The sequence below is a fragment of the Lygodium microphyllum genome, chromosome 11 (genome assembly GCF_053477565.2).
Source record: "Lygodium microphyllum isolate KBCC chromosome 11, Lygodium_microphyllum_v1.1.10, whole genome shotgun sequence".
In the NCBI taxonomy this organism is placed as follows: domain Eukaryota; kingdom Viridiplantae; phylum Streptophyta; class Polypodiopsida; order Schizaeales; family Lygodiaceae; genus Lygodium; species Lygodium microphyllum.
In genome coordinates, this window is record NC_141145.1 from 59,736,700 (window position 1) to 59,759,248 (window position 22,549).

Below are 22,549 nucleotides of genomic sequence, written 5' to 3' on the forward strand. Positions count from 1 at the left end.
GTAATACTCTTGGCTTGGGGTAACTCACCTGTCAAGAATGCTAGGTTTAATGTTACATTGGCCAATGGAATGAAGGTTAGGCCATTTGGAGTGTTGAAGAACTGGCCGTTGAAGATTGCAAGTGTTCAGTTTTCTGTGAACTTCATTGTCATGAATAGAGTGGACTACAACATCCTGTTGGCAGACCCTAGATAAGGAATGTGCAAGTCATAGAGAACTAGGGCAATGGTTTGATCTTCTTAGGTACCCGAACAAAAGCAGTGAGAGTGGAGAATGCCTGGAAGACCGCTTCAATTGACTTGGATGCCATCTCTGCCATGCTAAAGGGTGATGCACAAGTAAGGAACTCTTATAGGCTACTCACAAACTATATCCCTTGCCTAGAGGATGAGCAAGATTGGATGCATGTACTTGCTATAATCGATCTACCATTCTCAAATGAGGAGAAGAGGAATACAAGCAAGTTGCAAAGAAAGTGAGAGTGCCCAAGAAGGAGCCTACAGTGCCACTTTGCATGATGGCCAGAAGCTCTTGCAGCCAATCCAAACATGTTACATTCCACATGTCAGACAACAAGCAAGAACTCCTTGAGATCTTAGAGCATCTGATGAACAAGCTAGCTGGAAACCTAGCACCCAATCTCAAACCCCTCAAGGATCTCTTGGACAAGCCCAAGTGGAGGTGGACCAAGATGCATGATCTCAACTTGATGTACCATTGGGCCCTAGTCACCGATGAGAAAGAATGGAGCATCGAGGCTAAGGAGATGACAAGCAGTCCGATGAGGACAGTTCAAACCATGATTAGAAAGACTGTTATTATCCATGAACAAAGACTGCAAAGAGGAGGATAGTAAAGAGGAGACTGGCACGGTAAATCTTGAAACCCCAGATGGAAAGGACACAGGCCTCTTTAACGAGAGTTTCATTAGGAAGTGTTACCCTCCCATGCATCCATTGCACGAGCCTCCCATGCTAGAGCCCCCTGTGAAAGTCTAAGTTGCCACATTAACAAAAATTGAGGAAGAAGATGAGGAGGCAATGGCACCCACGTACCTGCGCATGACTATCACTACCAAGCAAACACACACATTTAATGTATTGATCAAAGAGGGTGCTAATTTTAATATCTTGACTCATGATCATTGAGTTCAAATTGGCATACCATAGTTACAACCCACTAATGCTAAACTCAGCCCATATGGGGGCTGATCATACACACTTTTGGGAAAGTGCAAGGTTGCTATCTCTATCGAGTCTAAAAGCCTACCCATGATCTTTTAAGTGTTGCCAAATACGAAGGATGCAGGTACGGAATCATTGTGTTAGGATGTACACACTTTGTAATGTCGACTACCACTCACAGCACATTCATCTAGCCATCGGTAACGTACATATAATCATGGCTTTCACCAAGGGCAGCACAGCTCCATCAAAGCTTGCAAAGCCATCGGTAGAGCAACCCACCACTAAGCCTGAGGGGGATTGTAACTCATCCCCACTTGCCAAACCTCAAAGCTAGCAAACTGCTGAAATCAAAGCTAAGGCCTAGGAACCACAACTCAAATGGATGCCTAAACATCAAGGGCCGCCGCCTAAAAGCACAGAATCATGACCTCGCAAGGCTAGGAACTCATATTTGAGACCTAGGAGGTAGAGAAGGAACTATAGGCATCAATGAGCAAGCACCAACAATGGGTCCCCAAAATCTTATTGCAAATGCAAGGCTATTACAAGGGTAATGTCTGGATATGGGTACCTAAAGCCAAGATGGCCAAGGGCACTACTCAAATGCCACGTGCAACCTTGACCACACCAAGCTATGTGATAGAAAATGCCCCAATGCCACAAATGACTCAGGTTGCGAAGCCCATAGAGCCTCAAACCCATAAGCTGACAAAGACTAAACAAGTCTATCGACAAAAGCCACAGTAGCCTGCTACTCACACATTGCCTCAACCTAGTCTTGCTAGTGTTCCTAAAACCTCACCAGAGTCTAATAGCATGACATCTGCATCACAAGCCAAGCCGAGTGCACCAATGACTCAACCGCACCATCAAGAACAACTAAATCTACAACTATCAGCTCTGATAAATTATTTAGTTTCGTCAAACCCCAACCACCTACATGCCTTAGACCCTCTTGCAAACAAAGATCAATTCTTACTTTGGTTGTGGAATTTACTGAAAATACGAGGAATGACTTGGTTGCTTGCCTTCGACGGTTGGATGCCACATTTACTACACTTGTAACATCTATGATCAACTAGACCTAGGTCTTTTAGACAAGCCTTTAGCAATAGAGGTACATAGCTACCTTGTTCATGGGAGGAATCTAAATTTGTATTTGTTAAGGCTCCCCAAGCATCCAAGGAATTAATTGCCACCGAGATATCCCAAGAACACACATGAAAAAAATGCCTCATTACGTCTTATGACAAGAGCATAGTCCTTGCCACCGACTAGGAAATGGAGGAGTTGAAATAACTTGATGATAATGACTCCTCTTTCTTGAGGAAATGGTATGCTCTTTGACTTCATTAGGAGCAAGAGGGCTACCAAATCATGACCGACACTGAGCAACAATGTGGAATCAAAACCTCAGAGTATGACCCCACGTATATAGCTCCAACCTCCTATAGGGTGTTGACCACCATTCATAACCAACGACCCCTAGAAGAGCACCTCTCCTTACCCACCTATATTTAGATCGAATTTTGACTAAGGAGAAGTTATACATTTCCAGTCAAATAGACTCCGGTGACTTCCTCATAGATGTTCTCACCTATATCACTCAAGTAGGCATCTGTCCTTTCGACATGGACCACTATGCTAATCTAAAATATAATCCAAATTTCTATGCTTGGCTCATGCAAAAGCAAAACATCGAGAGCATGTGCTGAATGCCCTTGACCTCTCAAACCTTAATCCTAGAAAATGATTCTTCTCAATTCCAAAGGGGAGGGGGGTAAGGGGAATCAAACACATAAGGTGAATGAGACATGCAAGGAAAAAAGCCTCAATCAATGTCCAAAAGCAGAAAAGAGTGGATGAAAATCAACTTGTGATTGAGGAAAAGTGTCATAAATTTTTTGGAATGAATGGACTGCTTGAAGGAAATTTCTCTTTTTATACTTAAGCATTTTATTATTTCCATAAAAGCATAATCAATTGCTTCTTACCTTTTACTAAGAAATTATCTTAAGGACACTAATGGTGAACTATGATATCATGGCAGGAACTCAAAATGGCAGCACAGCAAGATTGAGCCCATCGACTTCCATTCATGGAAGAAGAAAGGCCAAGGTACCATATCTCCCTTGAGAACCACGCCTACAACCAGCTAAAGTTCAAGACTATCCACTATATTGGAGAAGTCGTGGCCAAGGAGGAGGTTGCCAAAAGAGTCGTAGAATCGTGTAATCTGGTAAAATATGTCAATAAATTTGGGCAGGAGAATGACCACACTAAATGCGTAGAGTTCTTGAGAACCTACGTTCTTGATAGAGAATGTGGCACAGTGACTGTTGGAAGAGGAGAAGGAGCCAAGAAGGTACAGGTCCAACTCAATAAGGTCTTGGTGGAGAAGGCACCAGGGCTGGAACCCCAGGTGGAAAGGGGACCGAAAAGAGATGTCTATACCATGTTAAACATGAAGAAAGACCAGGTTCTGACCAATGATGGCATCAACATTCAAGACATCCCCAACCAAGAGATAAGGCTCCAAGCAAGGGTCATCCACTCCCTATTCTCCAGCCAAAGGTATAATTTGCTCATGCATAGAATCAACGTGCCCATGTTAGAGAGCTTGGTAACCCACTCACTGGATGAGGTCGATTGGAATGAATATGTGAGAAAGATGATCAACCAATCAACTAAATGTCAGGATTGTGGGAGAGAAGGAAGGAGTCTCACTTGTAGCTTTCTTGCTTGCACAATGGGGGAATACACACGGAGATGGAGGCTGAAAACAGTTTTTCTCTTCTTAGTTGTGTAAGCCAAAAAAAAACTCTCATACAAAGAAATAGAAGAACCCTATATATGGGTCTCAAACCAAACTCAACTAACTAAGGTGGCATACTAACTGAGCCACGAACTAGAGTAGATAAGGATAGCTATCATGTAGCTATTATTCAGGGGCGGTGTACCAACCGCATCTGCAACTGACAAGTCGGTGACATAAATACACAACGGTCACCCTGGCATATCACGAGTGGAGCTCGATATCTCAACACTCCCCCTCGAGCTCAATCCCAATTCCTGCACACTAAGCAGGTCTCTGAACTTGTGCAGCTTCTCTGCGCCTAATGCCTTCGTGAATATGTCAGCTACCTGATCCTCTGTGCTGACATAAACTAGATCAATAAGACCTAGTAAAACCCTCTCCCGCACATAGTGATAATGCACCTCAATGTGATTTGTTCTAGCATGATAGACTGGGTTATTTGCCAAGTGTATACTACTCATGTTGTCACAATAAATGACAACTGACCCATCTGTAGACTGATACATATCATAAAGTAGCTTATGCAACCAAGCTACCTCACATGCAGCCATTGCTGCACCCCTGTACTCAGCCTCTGTGCTCGACAAGGCAACTGTAGGCTGTTTCTTGCTGCTCCAAGTGACTGTAGCACTCCCAAAGGAGAACACATATCCACTGGTAGATCGTCTATCAGAAATGCTACCAGCCCAATCAGCATCAGTGTATCCATGCAACTGTATCTGAACTCAACACTAAAGGCACTGGCCCTTGGAAGCAGGTCGACATGTGGAGAATACCATGGAGAATCCCCAGCATCAAAAGGTGGAGCTGAAAGAAAGAAACCATCATCAAAAGCCTCATTCATTGGGTATGGGGGAGTTCTGATAGCTCTTATCCAAGAGGCAATGAAAGAGACACAGAGAATGATGAAGAAGAAGGGGTCAAAGAGACACCAGAAAGGTCACCTCCCCACCATGAACGAGAGCGATCTAGTGAGAGAACAGTAAGTGACAAAGAGGAGGAAAAGAAAACACAATCTAGCTGTGGAAGGGCTAAGAAAGCAAAGTAAAAGACTGCACAGGAGAAGCAAGAAGAAGAAAGCAAGAAAAAGGAGAAGGCAGACTTAGAAAAGGCTAAGAAGGAATCTAAGAAAGTGGAGGAAGAACGACAAAAGAAAGAAAAGGAGGAGTTAGAAAGGTTAAAAGAAGAATCAAAGAGAACCAAACAAGAGAAAAGGAGAAAGGCAGCTAAAAAAGAGGAAATTTTGAAAAGGAAGAAAGAAGAGGACATCACGCTAGCAACGGGCATGTCAATAGAACAATAGTGTAGACAAGACGAGCTGGGTGCTATGAGACCACCACGAGATGAAGGCCTAGGCTCAAGTACCCAAGTTCCAGAGATCTTTCCGCCTCTAGTCAAAGAGGGCAAGGGCAAGGGCCTTATTGATCCCATCCCTAGTCTCCTAGTGCCCACTACCACCCCTACAACCACAACCACCCATGGCTGCATGCCTAAAGTTGATGCTAGCAACATGTTGGCCTGGGTGCAATTCTTGGTGAATAAGGAAATAGCCCAAGGGACAAGTGAAGGTACCCCTATAGTAGAAATAAGCGACCGACAGCAGCAGACACCGAGTCGAGAAGGACCTTAAGAGACAGAGGGTGGAAGCCTCCATGACCTCCATTCCCACAATGATGACGCCACCTGCAAACTATGATGAGTACGTCAAGAGCTTCTCTCGCAGTTAGAGAAAGCAAAGGAGAATAAGAAGGTAGCAGGGCTGAGTTAGAAGCCGAAAAGGAGTCCATGGCGGTGCTCCAATTAGAGAAGACCCGCCAAGTAGCCATGTGCTAAAAAGAAATACATGAGCGAAAGGTAAAGCTCAAAGCTAAGGAGGGCGAATAAGGAAGGTGAAAGGCAAGGCTAGCTGAGAAGAAACAGGGTATGGTGAGGATGCAGCAATGCATCGAGGAGCTGGCACAGTTGTATGAAGAGTTGTAAGAAGAAATGAAGAATGTCCAAGATGCCACAAAAATGCTAGAGGCAGCACGAGAGGAAAGGGCATGCATGTATCAAGTGGAGATAGAGATTTTGAAAAAAGAGGCAGCCTTGGGGCAAGAAGAGCAAAAGAGGTTTGAGAGAGAAATTGAAGATCAAGAGTAAAGACTCATAATCCTGGCTCAAAGGTAAGGGGAGAGTCTGAAAGAAATAGGAGATAAAGTGTTAGTAGAGAGTAAGGTGGTAAAGACTGCTCAAGTGAGCCTAGAGACCCAAAAACATGCCTTCCTTAACACAATACTGGATATCACTCAAACTGAAAAAGGGGAGACTGTTGAACCATTGAAGAGAAAGCTGGGTATTTCCCGCAGGGCCCTGAGAGCAGGATTGCATATGCCAGCACAACTAATGGGTGTTAACCTTAGCTGCGAAGGACACAAGAGTTACCTACTAAGGGCATGCTTGACCCCACAAGAAGTGGATGCCCTAGGATTTGCGGAGGAAGCATAATAGTAGGACAAGCAAGAGGGCAAGGCGGGAACAAGTTTTGAGATGGGCCTCAAGAGGAAGAACTCATTCCACTGCCCCCTTCCCCTTGACCAATAGAGCACCAACGAGTGGAAACCTCTGTAGAAAGGAAAACTACACTTAAAAGGAAGAGAGAATAGATGGTAGAGCAAGCATGCATGCTCAACCAGCAACAATGCCAATAACACCTATCCTACTAGGTGAAGAAGACCTCCCAGCGAACTTCCATGTTGAACTCATAATCTGGGAGCAACAAGAGAATGCTCGCGAGCCCTTCAACTTTAATTTCCAATTCCCTGCCAATTTGAACAGAGTAATGTCAATCAAGGTAGTGCAAGAGGTAATTAACATTGGAAGAAGGCTAGGAAACAGATGGACATCCGAGAGAGCACAGAACCCTATCCTATGGGGGACAGAGGGAACAAATTATTGGTAGAACAAAGTTTTTGAAGTGCCTAGGTCAGTGAAGGGCTATGAATGCCAACCAAAGTGGAGAATATGAGTTTTTTAGGGAAATATGGATGTCTGGATGGCATTTTGCAACACCTCCCCTTCAAAAGGAATAACCCGACTTTCATGCCATATCCGAGAAGGGTAGAAGTGGATTGTAATTCGAGCATCCATAGCAGATATGATTTCCAGGGATCTACAATGTAAATGCTACTAAACCCAAAGAAGCCCTCATCTTCACGCTACACGACCTATATGAATCTATAGCCCACTTCATTAATGAGTTCTCTTCGTGTCCCGATCTCACCTTCATCACCATGTGTAACTATCTTAGATTGCTTAGGATACTACTAAGGCAGGATCCACTTCCCTCATTTTGCTTAGCCCTATTAGAAGATATGAATGATAGCCGCTTCACCTGCTGCAATCATCCATTTCTTTCCACCACCACTCTCCAAGTACATATGAACCTCAAGGGGTACATGCAAAGTTGGAAATTCCTTGAAAAATCTCTTAAGCCCTCAGAACCACCCTCTCTCAACTTGAATGACAAGCACTAGCTTCTCGTCATAGTTATGTAATTCAAAAAAAAGGAGAAGAAGAAGAAGAGAAAGAAAAAAAAACAAAAAACAAAGGAAAAAGGAAAAAGAAAAAAAAGAGAGAATGAAATCATAAGAAAAGTAATCAAATCACCTCACTACACGTAGGCCACAACCACTGCACCTATAGGGGTTCTCAAGTTAGGTGCATCCGCCGGTCGGCCGGCTCTATCTCTAACCCCCTAGCCCATTTTGATTCCCCACATCATGCTTAGGGCACATCAAGGGTAGGACATACCTAGGGAGGTCACACTCGCCTATGGTTAGACCTATCTCCCTAAGACATGCACTACACCTACAACGATGCATGAACTGGGTTCTCAAGTGTGGGACAACACCGTAGGTTGACCCAGCTCCACTAGCACTTGCACCATGCACTACATGGAGAGGTAGATACACCCCTTAGGAAGTGCACAACTTTGTCTTGCAGGTTAAGATCACGTTGTATCAACCTCGGAGGGCACGAGGAGGGATTCATCCAACACCATTGTCGATTTCAAGGATAGATATGTCCATCCGCCATTCTCCAAGAAGGATCCGTCCAACACCATCTTCAATTTCAAAGGATAGATCCACCTACCGTCAGCGTTATAGGGAGGGACCTGCCCCAACACCATCTTGAATTTCAAGGGCAGTCCAGAGAGAGATTATGTCATATAGATTATACGTATATTGAGACTGGACATGGACAAGATAAGGATATTGAGTTATGGCATAGAAAAATTAGGAATGTTAACTTCAAGCTAAATCAAATGTAGTTAGATAGATTGTTCGTGGGCTTCTACAATTTGGCTATGTCAACGATGATCGTAAATTTGAGGCATGTCAATTTGGCAAGCAGTCTAGACTCGTGTTTCCAAAGAGGAGGAGAGCTAGCACATATCCTTTGGAAATGGTATATTTAGATATTTGGGTTCCATGTCAGAATGTTTTTTTGAGTGGGAGATGCAAGTTTTACATTACATTTATTGATGATTTCAGTAGAATGACATGGGTTTATTTCTCACAACATAAAAGTGAGGTTTTGAGAAGTTTTTGGAGTTCAAAGTCATATCAAAAAAGCAGTTTGGAAGTTACATAGAGTGCCTAAGTTCAAAAAATGGAATTGAATATATGTCAAATGAGTTCTCTAACTACTTAAAAGAATGGTGTTGGAAAAAGAAAGAACAAGACCATTACAAAAGTTATAAGAGCTATGATGAATGAGATGCATATTTCTTTAACCTATTGGGCTAAGGTAGTACATATTGTAGCTCATATCATGAATAGGACTTCTATAGCATTGGCTCATCACATGTTACCATATGAGAAGGCATATGCAAGAACACCTACAGTTGCATATTTTAGGGTGTCTAGTTGTGTATGCTATGTTCATGTCCCTGATGTTTTGAGAAGAAAAATGGAATTGAAGGCTATCAAATGTATTTTCCTTGGCTATCCAATGGAGAAGAAGGGTTATAAATGCTATGATCCTATCACGAGAGAGGTCTACATAAACAAGGATATAAGGCTCAATGAATATGAGTCTTGGTATAGACCTAGAGTTGTAGTTGAGATGGATGCTTATGAAAGCAGTAATGATGATGGTTATAGGAAGAAAATTGTAGCAAACAATAGTCAAACAAATTAGCATATTGAGGACATATTTGGACCTCAAGTTTTGTTGGGATAAAGGGCAGTTCCCAATGCAATGGTCATGCCTGCCCTTAAGGGCTGACCTGTACATGATTTATATACCTATCTAAAACATTATTGAGGTACCCTTCAGTACCACCAAAAGACTGTTTCTCTGTCTCTCATCTCTCTCAACCTACATCAACAACTTCACTCCATTATCCGTGCATACAACAAAGTGGTATCAGAGCATGCAGAACTCGGGAGTTGGAGCTGGGCATTGTGAAGCATGAGCTTGGGAACAAGTAGAATAAGTCTATGAGAAATGTCACAGGTTGTGGGCAGCTATAGCTCAACGACACAGTGGAGCTTCTCTTTCCTATTTTGTCTGTAGCCTATCTAGGCTTGTTTGGCCTTCCTTGGGTACCATTGGTGGCCCCCTTGAGCCTCCTCACCTTCAACATCTCAAGTAAGTCTTCAGGATAGCTCACACTGATTTGCGCCTATTGCAGGCTGACATTGACAGGCATCTCCTCAGGGACTTTGCACTTCAGTGGACATATTTTGGGCAGCTCTAACATATTTGGATGCTTGACATAGACCTTGAGCATTTGCATTGGCCATTGCTATTGACATTGGGCTGATACATTTAGTCCAGAGTAGGGAATATATAGTTTTACAGGCTATATACATAGGGAAACACACATCTTTATGGGTTTGATGCTCACATGCCATGCTCATATAATAGCTATTGGATGCCGGTGGATGCTGGATGTCTTGGAGGTCATGTGCCATTAGCTTGAAGTCTTTTTTGGGCTGATCTTGGCACATATTTGAATTAGTTTGTAGACTTACTTGTGGCTGGAATACATAGTCCATAGCCTGAAATTTGCAGACAACACTGTCTTGAGATGACATTGGTCCTTGGACATGTATGTTGATGCATATACATGCTCATATGATGTCAAGACATTGCGGAATGATATGCCTATGACTTGAAGTGCATTTGGGTTGATTTTGACTAAGTTTTTACTTAGTTTTGACAGGGATTTGTTGGCTGTAATGAACAAGGCTGAATGCCACTTTGAGGATTTATGCATTATATCCTGCTTCCAGACTTGATTTCGAGCATCCAGAATGATGTATTGATGCTTGACTTTGATGTCATGTATGTGGAAATGGATTTGGGAAGATCTTATGCTTGTTTTGGAGGATTGAAATCTTGCTCTTGACTGTCATAAAACTCAGGTCACATGGACAAATATGAGAGGGTTTTTCTTGAACTCTATGCTTTTTGATTGAGTTGGTCGACACTGTTTTGGTATTGGATTACCCGCATACACTTTGGGAAGTGATTGGACATGTTTTATATGTCATCTTTGGGCTGAAATGCATCGGTTTTTTGTAGACATTTTGAAGTTGTATACAGTGGACAGCAGGTCTTGTCTTGCAGATAGGTCATACATTCAACTGTCAAATGCTTGTTGGACATACACTGATGTATGTAACCGAGTCTATATGCCATTGATATGCTAGGTTATGATCAGTAAAATAATCTGAATCAAAGATTTTGGAATCTCTTGCTGGTTGAAATTTACAGTCCTTCTTGGTCACTTGTCTTGACATTTTTGGCTTGCATCTGCATACTTTTGGGCTGCAACTATGACTGGCAGTAGTTACAATAGCAATCTATTGCACATCAAGAAGCTTGAAGGAGTACACAACTTTGCAGTTTGGCAAAAGCAGTGCTATAACATCTTGTTGTGGAAGCAGCAAGCAAATCCAATCAAACAGAAGGGGATAAAACCAACTAATGTAGATCAAGATGATTGGGATGAGCTGAATGAGCTTGCTTGCTCAACCATCAAGCTTTCAGTTTTCGATGCTTTGTTGTTCAACATAGGAGGGCTTGATATTGCCTATGCTATTTGGACATGACTGGAGGAATTGTATGCCTAGAAAAGTGCTGCAAGCAAAGAAACTCATGGATTTGTGCATGAAAGAAGGCATTGCCATGTCTACTCACCTCAATGAGTTTAATTCCATTTTCATCCAGCTTGTTGCCTTGAAGTTAAACATTGATGAGGAATTCAAAGCTACGTTCTTGCTATGCACTCTGCCAGAGGGCTGGGATACTTTTAGGATTGCTATGAGCAATTCTAATGCCATGTTATTGTATTCAGATGTAGAGAGTGCTCTACTCATGGAAAAAATGAATTGACAGAACAATGCGTCTAGCAAGTCTTCTAGTGCTTTGAAAACTAGAGGTAGATTGCAACAGAAAGGGAAATCTGATAGCAAGGGATACAATAAATCCCGTGGTAAGGATAATGAATGCCATCACTGTGTGGCAAGAAGGGTTACTTCAAACGTGACTGCTATAGATGGAAGAAAGAGAAAGGGAAAGACAAGAAGATAGATGACAACAAAGAAGAGAAGAAAGAGAGTCAGCTTGCTAAGAAGAGCAGTGCAAAGATTGAAGAGGTGAATGTAGTCAACCATGAGAGCGACAGTGGGAATGATGTCCTTTTTGTCTCTTCTTGTTTCAATGCACATGCCTTGATTGCAGATACGGATGATGATATGCACACTTGGATTTTAGATTCAGGTGCCTCTTTTCATGCCACCCCTCATCGTGAGCGGTTTTCTGACTACAGTGGGGGCAAACATGGAGTTGTCCATCTTGGGGACAACTATGCATGTGACATTGCAAGTATTGGTAGTGTGTAGCTGCAATTTCAACATGGATATGTCTTCACTCTTCACAATGTTAGGCATGTACCTCAGCTCAAGAAGAGCTTGATAAGTACTGGTTAGCTAGATGATGATGGTTTTCATACCACCTTTGGTTCTACCTCTAGAGAAGGAACTTCCCCTACCTCTAGGCATAAAGTCTCAACAACCAAAAGAGCTATAACTACGTGCAAAGCTATCTTCATGATCATATAGAGATCCTCTAGCTATGGATGAGCTACCATGACCTCCCTAATGTTAGAATACACTATCCTAACTAGCATTTTTCACACGAATAGATGCATTAAGGCCCACCAACTTTATTTCTTCAGTAAGTAACAAAGCAACCAACTCCTCAAAGTTAGCCATAGAGCTGCCTCTCATAGAAATAGAGGTGTCAAGGGACGTGTATGCAGATCCAAGTCCATTTGAAGTAAGAGAAACGAAATCATCATCATTCACATGTGCATTTATTGAAGCAAGGGCCTCCACAATTTGCTTTATCTCAATAACATAATCACTAATGGTGTGATTGCCATACCATGCACCATGTAATCTCTACTTTAGTATAACTTCCTTGCCTCTGTGTAAGTGCCATGCATTGTCTCAATGATCTCCTAAGCATCTTTACATGTACTAGCCTTCTTGATGTGTAGGATCAATGTCTCTGAAATGCAGAAAGATATCCAATGTAAAACCTTTCTATTTTTACCTTTCTAATCTTTGTAAGCCTTCACTTGTTTCTTTGTGAGCTCTTTAGGAATTTCAAAGCATGCATTTTCACTTGTAATGAGGTCTCGTAGACCTCTCTCCGTAAGAAAATTTTCCATGCAATAGGACGATACACTATAGTTGTCTTAGTCAACTTGTCACCAATAATTTGAGTAATCTATGCTGTTTCTAATATTATGATAACTACAAATTCAAAAAAACTAGTAATATACAATGTGGAAATCCCTATTTAAGCATGCGAACAAGTTTAGCACGAATCACTCAAATTCGAGACAAAAAAACATTAAAACGCCCAAGAAAATATACATAAATAGAGTTCCTATTATATGGTTATCATACATGTATACAACTACTATCACGTACATCCATATGTCCTACATTTAATATCTAGCCAGAAACAATGAAAATGAAGCTCAAATGGTGCCCGTCCAATCCAAAAAGCATCAAAATATGGGTCTACAATTGACCATTTTCCTTGCTTTAAAAAAAAACAAATTTTAATGCCAAGAATGAAGTCTTATACAAGCTCAATCCATAATAATATTTCTAGATTTTTTGGGATATTTTTTCCCTTCAAATTGCCACCCAAAAGTTATGTAGAAATGGCCTTTTTATCCTTGAAAAAGCTAGTTTTATCCACTGTAGTGTGAATGTAGAAAGTGTGAATCATTTCACTAAAATAACAAATTCTAGGAGCTCTAGTGTGGAAGTAGCTTTTGAAATAACCAGTTCTTTTATTCTCTAGTGTGAACACTAAAAAAAAAAAAACCAGTTCAATGCTTGACTAGTGTGAAAAGGATTGAGTGGGGGGGAGGGGGGGTGCCAGAGCCAAGTTTTAATTAAGCTTTAGATAAGGCTTAAGAAGCCTTTGAGAAAGGGAGAAAAGCCATGGCTACCTACGCTGATTTTCGCCATGCCTTTTACATGTGGCAAAATGATCGATTGCGACGACTGATGCTTTTATCTTGTCCGATTTGATTGAGAGCTTGAAACTCAAATACAACCATAGCAATGACTTTTAAAAAAAGAAACTCTTCTCTATCTCTATTGTTGAAGAAGGCCCTTGCTTCCATTGATAAGAAAACCTCGGGCTTCAGCAAGTTGCCCTTGTGCTTTTTTCTCACAAGCAAGCCCCCTACTCAAGCTAGGCCTGAGCTTAAGCAGTCCCCAAGCTTCCAACATCCAACCATGAACCAAATTTGTAACCAAAATTGATCAAAGCCTTGTTGTCATACATTGATTCCAGCCTCTTTTACTTCCCAAAAACATCTAGAGCGAGCTCAAGAGCTCTCGAATTTGAGCTACAATAGCTCTTCGAATCCACGTACCTATTTCAAGTTGATTAGATGAGTATTTGTACCCAATTTAATGGTAGACAGTAAGCTTTCAAGTTAATGTAGGCCTCGATTCGTCGTGTTTCTCAATCTGATCTTTCACTTCGGCACTCCTGCTTTGATACCAATTGAAAGGATGCAATTTAGATGCATAACAGAAGGGAGATGTCATAGATATGGAGGCTCAATCCATTGTCTTCTTCTTCATCTTCATTCTTCTCTATCTTTCATTGTCAACAGTCTACACACCAAGTACCTCTCAAAGTGATAGATACCTTTTGACTTTTAAGTCACTTTACACAAAGCCTCTAATTTATTTAATGCATACACAAGATATAGACTTAGCCTATCTCCTGCAGGCCATGGTTTTGCATAGTTGGGTAGGCAGAGAGAGAGAGAGAGAGAGAGAGAGAGAGAGAGAGAGAGAGAGAGAGAGAGAGAGAGAGAGAGAGAGAGAGAGAGAGAGAGAGAGAGAGAGAGAGAGAGAGAGAGAGAGAGAGAGAGAGATCTGTAGGCCATCGACCATCGCTCCACCGAGCCCACAACTACCTCCCAAACATTGTCATTAGAACCACTAGTTGTCGCAGGTCTATAGCTGAGCAAGCACACACACACACACACACACACACACACACAGATATCTCTCCTTGTTTTCTGTCCAACCTGCCTCTCTCTTCGTTTGCTTGTCTTGCATACACAACTTCTCTCTCTCTTTCTCTCCCTCCCATGCATACGTTCCCCCCCCAAAAAAAATCAATTAATTAAAAAAATCAATGTTTACACATGAAGCTTAAGATTGTTTTTCTACCTCCCTTTCACATAACATACTTGCTTTTTCCTTGATCAATCAACCAAAAAAAAAGTCAATTTTTATATATGCAACTTGATTGTTTTTTATTTATATTTTTTCTCAATTTTTTCATTTATATAAATTTTTCCATATGTACTATGGTCCAAATTTAATATACCTTAACATTCTAGATTGTCAAACAAAAATTTCCCTTATAATTCTTGAACACAAGATCAATAATAAAGAAAAAAAGCCAAAACAAACCTCAAATCCACATTCACATTCATCTTTTAAAAATTACAGAAATGAAAAAAATAGAAAAATTACATTAAAAATAACATGTGAAAAAAGAAAAATAGAAAAGAGTCCTAGGCTGAAAGAAGATCCCTTGTGAGTGTGTGCGATTTGGCGCTAAAAGAAGGTTTAATCTGGATTTTAGTTACCTGAATAATTCACAGAGACGGCTTCTTTCTTTTGCACGTTCTTTTCATCTTCACAGAAACTGCCTGTATGGCCTTCTCTTCTTCTTCTTCTTCCTCTTTCCACTTCTCCGTTCCATGGACGCCCCCCCGTGATGGAGAGAGGCCTCCCAACGTCTGCGACCCCCGAACCGCAGACATTTACTCCCTGCGCCTTCCCCCTTCCTCGCTTTCCATGGCCGAGCAGAAACGGCTTCGCAGCGCAGTACATGAGCCCTCTCCCACCACTCCTCTCGTTTCCAGTTTGTGCGTCGCGAACGGACTTGCTTACCAGTCCAAATGCGGCACGCAAACCCTAACCAGGGATCCCGTCCCCTCTGCCGGAGACTCTGGTCAAGAAGGCGGCTATGGCGTACAACGCCGGCCCAGACAGCGGCCTTCGGAACATAAAATTGCAATGCAAAGAACCGACAGGCATGGTAGTCTTTCAGAGCGCAGCTGCAGCGGCGTCACAGAGTACGAGGATTACAATCGGCCGAGAAAAAGGATTGGGAAGCGCCTCACGAGACACAGAAATTTAGAGGAAGATTCGCATTTCGACGCCCTTCAACATTATGTCCCGTGTTCGAATGATATGGAATCCTTCTATGCAGATGCAGCAAGGAAAAATGGCAAAGTTGGGAATCCTTTTTCAACAGCGAGGAATTCATCTGCAGAAGCGGCTCATTTTGATGCCCTAGAGCATTACAACGATTTGGTATCTTTACACTTCGATGCAGAAGCTTATAACTCAAGGAACAATCCTATGGACATTGCAAATACGATTGGCATGGACTTAGACGCTCCCATATCAGGTGCGAAGTTACAAACTGGAACAACAAGTTCACAACGTTGTTCAGGTAGTGAGAGGTCTGAGGAGGAGGCTAACCATGAAATTAGCCCCGTAGTAATGGACACCGTTCCATTATGCACCACAGAAGTGCAGAATACACTGAAAATCGTTGAGTCAATAGAAGATAGTGATTCATCTAATCCGAATGCCAACTTCCCTGAATCGTGTTACTCCAATGAGTCCTGTTTAACAGAAGCACAGGCTGGCAAATCAGACAAGGTAGACGCTGCTAGAGCTGAAAGTCAGGGTTACATTAGTCAGGAGCAAAAAATTCGAATGGAATTAAACAAAGCTGCTGCTATTGCAAGACGCAACATGAGAGTTTGTGAAGAGAATGTTGTTGAAGCAGAAGGTAGGTTTGTCAACTTAATAATTTTTGTATAGTCAACATTCGGATTAATATCTACCTGAGACATTTAAGTGCCATGGTAAAGGTCATATTGGCCTAGCAATGAGCAATCGTGCTATTATGATGTTTAACTCAAATCATTTTCCTGGTATTGGGGTTCCAATGATTTATGATCACCGTGATAAATTTTTATCAGGATGAATGTCTTAGGTGACTTGGAACCGGTGTGCCATTTTCTTCAAGTATTTACAGAGTTTGTGGTATTGTTTTCAATAAATCAGCAAAAGGTCTGCCTTTTCCCAAATTTCGGAGTTTATTAGTGGAGAAATCATGGCTAGAAGCCATTGGAGGAGAACTTCAGAAGCCATACATGGAGCGCCTTTATCAGTATGTTTGCCAGGAAGCGGCTGCAAAGATTCCCATATATCCGCCACCTGCCAAACTGTTCAATGCTTTCAATTCTTGTCCTCTGGAGAAAGTGAAAGTGGTTATTATTGGCCAGGTAACTCATTTATTTAAGATGGTTTAGTAGTTTTTAAAGGAGGTACATGCCTCTCATGAAGTGGATTTGGATGGACACGTGCTTGCATCCGTTAATCCCCAAAAGGCCTAAGTCAATGGAATTTAACCTACAGATTAATCTGATACTGTTGTTGTTGTTGGCATGTGAGTTGTACTCGTTGCTGAGAGCTTGTGTTAGGAAGCCTTTTGGCTCTCCTCCCAAAGCACCATGACCTAGTGATTCCTTATACTTTTAACACATGCTCAGATCATTGCCTGCATTTCCAGGATCCATACCATGGGCCAGGGCAAGCTATGGGTCTTTGCTTTTCTGTTGAGAAAGGTCTAAAGCTTCCATCAAGCCTTGCTAATATCTTCAAGGAGTTGAAGAACGATCTTAAATTACCATTTCCATCACATGGGAACTTGGAGAAGTGGGCACATCAGGTTCTAAGCTTATCTTTATCTTTCAAAGACATGTTCTCTCTCTGTATACTTGATTTTGCCTATCTTTTGAGGTCAACACTCGCCTTGCAGATGTGAACAGAGGGTTTTCAATAAGGCAGAATATCTGACTTTCATCAGTTTTCTTCTGCTGACAGGGAGTTCTTTTACTGAACACTGTCCTAACAGGTGAGTTTTATGAATGTGGGAAACTTTTTTTGCTGTTTTTCTCATGCTCTGCTACAATGTATGACATACCATTTTTATGCAGTGCGTGACCATCATGCAAATTCACATGCGAAAAAGGGCTGGGAACCATTTACAGATGCTGCCATTCGTGCAGTGGTTCAACAACGAGATGGTGTCGTTTTTCTTCTTTGGGGAAATTCTGCTCAAGAGAAATTAAGGTGCTCTGCTCATTTAAAAAGAACATGGAATTCATGTATCTGTTTTGTTCATACTCCAATCTGTTGCCATTTCCACTTACAGGATTATCAATCGGACAAGTCATCACATTCTGAAGGCTGCTCATCCGTCAGGCATCTCAGCCAACAAAGGATTTTTTAATTGCAGGTTATACATAGTAGTGATTCCATACTGTCCTCTAACTTTTATTACTTCACACCTTTGGCTTCATCAAATCCCATCTTTTGCAGGCATTTTTCCGAAACAAACAAAATTTTGGAAGATCAAGGAATGCTTCCAATTGATTGGCAGTTGTAATCACTTACAAAGTCCAATATGTATATTTGAGGTATAGGATAAATTAAAACCCCAGTCAAACATGTGTATGAGGTTGGTGCTACGAGATAGCCACAGTTTCTGGGAGGTTGGTTTGTGCCTCCTCCAATACACAAGATGTAGACTGAAGGAGGAGCTCCTATGTAGAATCAGAGACCAGTGAACTGTGCAGACTATCAGTTGGAAGTTGTTGGCACACTCAGCCAACTATCACTCCAAGGTTACAGTGGAAAGTTGTTCAATCATTTGTTGATCACAAAATGAGCATTTATGTCATGTGGGAGGAGTTCTATATCCTCTGGACCTTCAAAATTAAATACTATGAAGATTTGAATACACTTGTTACATTGATTCACACCAAGCTACCTTTGATGGCTACACCATTCTTTTGTATCCATATCCAGAAATGCATATTCTCTGTTTGGGGTTTCAGGTTAACTTGGTTAGAGAAACACTCGAGCCAAGTTTATGAAGTTAAAACAATACTTTTGCTGAAACATAAAAAGTTATCACATGCTAAACATGTTCATGATAGTGAGTTTATTCTGTCTGTATATGGTCAGATTTTCAAAACAGAAAGGAAGATGATCAATTGTATCCCATTTTTCTCTAGTGTGCTAGATATTGGAATCAAGATTGAGGTAATAAATCCCAATGGGTCACTACCAGACTGGCTATAAAATTAGTAGACTATAGTCACCACTATGTGGCGTGGGTCTTCAATACGATACTTTTATGCAAACCAGCCATAAATAATTTAGGTTGGTGTCAAATCTCAGGACAGACCATTCTTTATGTGCATCTGATGTCTTGCTTTCAATGTTAGGTTGTACCATCCACATATGGCAGCACACCTCTCTCTCTCATTCCATACTATTAAAAAAATTTCCAGTGTTATGTCCACACATGCACACAAAATATGAAATTCGAGTTTGTATATCTTTGAAACATAAAATCAATAATGCAACAAATGCTAAACGTCTTCTTTACTCATCTTGCATGCTTGCAAACTGTTTATATATATGATGTATATGGTATGTGTTGGAATTCAATCTATTGTTACGCCTGCATGGTGTAAGAAGAGGATGTGGTTACCACATCACAGGTATTTCTAATGTCCCTAACAGGGCAGTTCTAGGCATCCTCAGAACTGTTGTACAAGTAAAGAAGAAGATAATACCACATCAAGCTCAGGTACAAAATCTCCAAATAATCACAAGTGAACCAGCAACATGAGGAGCCATTTTGGAAAACCCTTGAGTGAATGGATGACGGAGACCATACATTCACAATGTCAAATAATAAGACAGCCTTCACCACGTAAAGTATGTGCAATAGTCACAAACTTTAAGGGTCACCAGATAGAAGCACTTACAGACACGGGAAGCACAATTTCATCTATTAGTCACAAATTAGCAATGAAAGCACCAATCATAAAGACACAAGAAATAACGGTACTTTTTGGGAAGAATAAGGACTTATATCACACAAATCAGATCACAAACCTACACATTACACTATAACAAACTACACACAAACATGCTTTTAATCTCTTCCTACAAAGTCATATTAGGACTAGATTGGCTACTTGCACAACAAGCAATCCTAGACTTTAGAGCACAAAGAATAAAATTAGACAACAGCACAACGATGCCACTCACCGCAATAGATAATAGAGAAGCCATAGCCTGCATACTTGTTAAATGCACCACCTCTAATACCACAAACCATCTGAGCACAAGAGATTAGAGATATACTTAAAAAATACAAGACTTAACTCCAGCACAAAACACCACTACTACTATACATCTACCAATCTTTCATGAAATAAGAACATGTACAACAAAACCAATCAAAGTGGCAATATGAAAGAGATCCCCAAAAGAAAATTAGTATATTAATGATGTAGTGAAGGAGATGATAGCAAAAGGAGTCATCATACCATCATCCAGTGACTGGACCTCAGAGCCACACTTAGTAAAGAAAGATGCTGGAACATACAGATTTTGTATAGACTTCCGTCCCCTCAACAAAGGCACACAGCATGATGTATATCCTTTCCCAAGAGTGGATGACTTATTGGATACATTGGCCCACTCAAGGTACTTCACCTCTCTTGATTTTGCATCCAGGTATTGGTGAATAGCACTCTCACCAACTGATGCTCATAAAACAGCCTTTCGAACAACAAGCAGCTTATATGAATTCACCCGAATTCCATTCGAATTAAGTGATGATGGTAGCACATTCCAGCGCATGGGCAATTAGATCTTCACTGATTTAATAGAAAGAAGAGTCTTGGTAATATACTTCGATGACATACTGATTCATACAGAGACTGGGAACAGCATGAGGCAAGATCTCAAGCAAGCAATGCAGAAATCAATACAACTAAGTTACCTTGACTTCAGCAAAGAATTCAAACTGTAGACCGATGCATCCAATTCTAGCTTAGGAGCTGTATTGTTACAACAAGGAGAAGATAGCAAATGGCAGTCAATATCCTACATAAGCCGTGCAATAACAAAGACAGAAGAAAACTACAGTACAACAGAAAAAGAGTTATTAGCCATAGTTTGGGCCATAAACAAGCTGCACCCATATTTACATGGCAAAATATTTCTGATCGAGACCGACCATCAGCCAGTGATACCAATGATGCAAAAATCATATCCACCAAGGCGACTATTGAGGTGGATTCTCGCCCTACAAGAATACAGCTTCATCATAAGATACACAAAAGGAAAAACAAACAACATCGCAGACAGCTTGTCAAGGATACCAGAAATACAAAAATGTCCAGGTATGTCAGATACCCACTGATCTGGACACATTAGCAACAATGCAACAATCAGATCCACAGTTACAACAGATAATCTAAGCAATGAGAAAGGAGCCAACACATAAAATGGCAAAATCTTTTCTCAATTAATTAGTACATACTTGGAATACTATCACACTAACCCAACGTTTGGCCATTTGGGTTTCCACAAGCTGCTAGCAAATCTGAGAAATAAATACTACTGGCCCAGAATGAGAAACAGTATATCACAGAATACATACAATCATGCACCACATAAGTCCCCCCCAACAAACTATGGAATGTTGCAGCCAATCACAGCAGCAACTCTGTTTGAAATTATTGGACCCTTCCCAAAATCACAGACTGGAAATAGATACATTGTATTAGTAACAGATTATCTAACTAGATGGGGTGAAACACAGGCTTTACTAGATAGCACATCATCAAGAGTGGCAGACTTCATGCTGAAAAAGATAATCCTCTAGCACTCCTGCCCACAACACATATTGTCAGATCAGGGCCAGCAGTTTAAAAGCGAAATTATGAAAGTATTAGCACAGAGCATGGGCATTCAACAAATATTTACCTCTCCATATCATCCTTAGACAAATGGGCTAACCGAAAGATTAAACAAGACAATAAAGCAGATGCTAGCTATGTACATAGACTCATTGCTGCCAAATTGGGATGAGATGCTGCCCTTTGTCACACAAGCATACCGGATGTCCGTGCAATCATTCACAAGAATCAGCCCCTTCAAGGCACTATATGGGCGTGATCCAACTTTTCCATCTGATCTCAGTACAATCCAGATTCAACCAAAAATAGTGATGCAATAGATTGGTATGCATACATGTCCACATATCAACCCATGCTTCGCTCTGCCATCCACAGAAGCCTGTAGCAGGCACAAAACAAACAGAAAAAGATTTATGACTCAACACATAGACACAAAGAATATAATTGAGGGCAGCCCGTCAGTATCTGTTATCAGATTAGAAAGCCAGGATTATCTGAATCCTCCCTCCACCGCAGGATTGGACCCTTCAAAGTTCAGGAACGAATAAGGAAATACGCATATCGAGTGAAGCACCTAAAAAAAGGCACAACAATAGTGGCTCATGTCCATTGTCGCAAACTCTTCTTCCAGCCATTTGAAGCAGACAATAGAAATCAGCAAAGGATTAGAGAAGCACATCGCCCTTTCGAGCAACCTGCACAACAAAAAGCAACATTAGGACTCCGGAAGGAACAGACAGGAATCATCACAGATCAACAAAGACAACACGACAAGTTAGACACAAACTTCAGCAACAACATGCACACAAGGGTAGTGCTAGCGACAAAAACCAGAAAAACCGCAAAGCACGTAGCAACAACAGGCATGAAATGGGAAGGGGCAGACCAGAACCAGAACCAGACCAGACGACTCCGCGGGTCCACACAGATCGACAGCATGAACAGCCAGAGAAGATCACTCCAACACAGTGACACACCCAACCATGCTAAAAGCCCAAGAGACTATCGAGTCAACACTCAAAACCAACCACAGTCGCCAATAGCGCTGGATGCTCTTTTCCAGCCAGCCAGCCAGCCACCTCACAGCTACACGTGGCTCGCCCTAAAAGCGCGTTGCTG

General features: G+C 41.4%; 1 protein-coding gene and 1 long non-coding RNA gene across 2 annotated transcripts; one reads left to right on the forward strand and one right to left on the reverse strand.

Annotated features, from left to right (window-relative positions):
- The first annotated feature begins 15,228 nt into the window (after window positions 1-15,228).
- LOC148028862 (uncharacterized) lies at window positions 15,229-18,487 on the forward strand. Its single transcript, XM_087687635.1, has 7 exons — window positions 15,229-16,425; window positions 16,704-16,924; window positions 17,212-17,370; window positions 17,526-17,556; window positions 17,639-17,774; window positions 17,857-17,940; window positions 18,024-18,487. Exons 1-7 carry the CDS (start codon window positions 15,273-15,275, stop codon window positions 18,088-18,090), a joined length of 1,851 nt encoding a protein of 616 aa, XP_087543761.1. The 5' UTR covers window positions 15,229-15,272; the 3' UTR covers window positions 18,091-18,487.
- A 190-nt stretch (window positions 18,488-18,677) lies between these two features.
- LOC148028863 (uncharacterized) lies at window positions 18,678-22,472 on the reverse strand. Its single transcript, XR_015692335.1, has 6 exons — window positions 22,317-22,472; window positions 22,005-22,125; window positions 21,498-21,809; window positions 21,052-21,401; window positions 20,891-20,932; window positions 18,678-19,839 (listed from the first exon to the last, which is right to left on the reverse strand). It is a non-coding gene; the product is annotated as an uncharacterized LOC148028863 (long non-coding RNA).
- Between the last annotated feature and the right edge of the window lie 77 nt (window positions 22,473-22,549).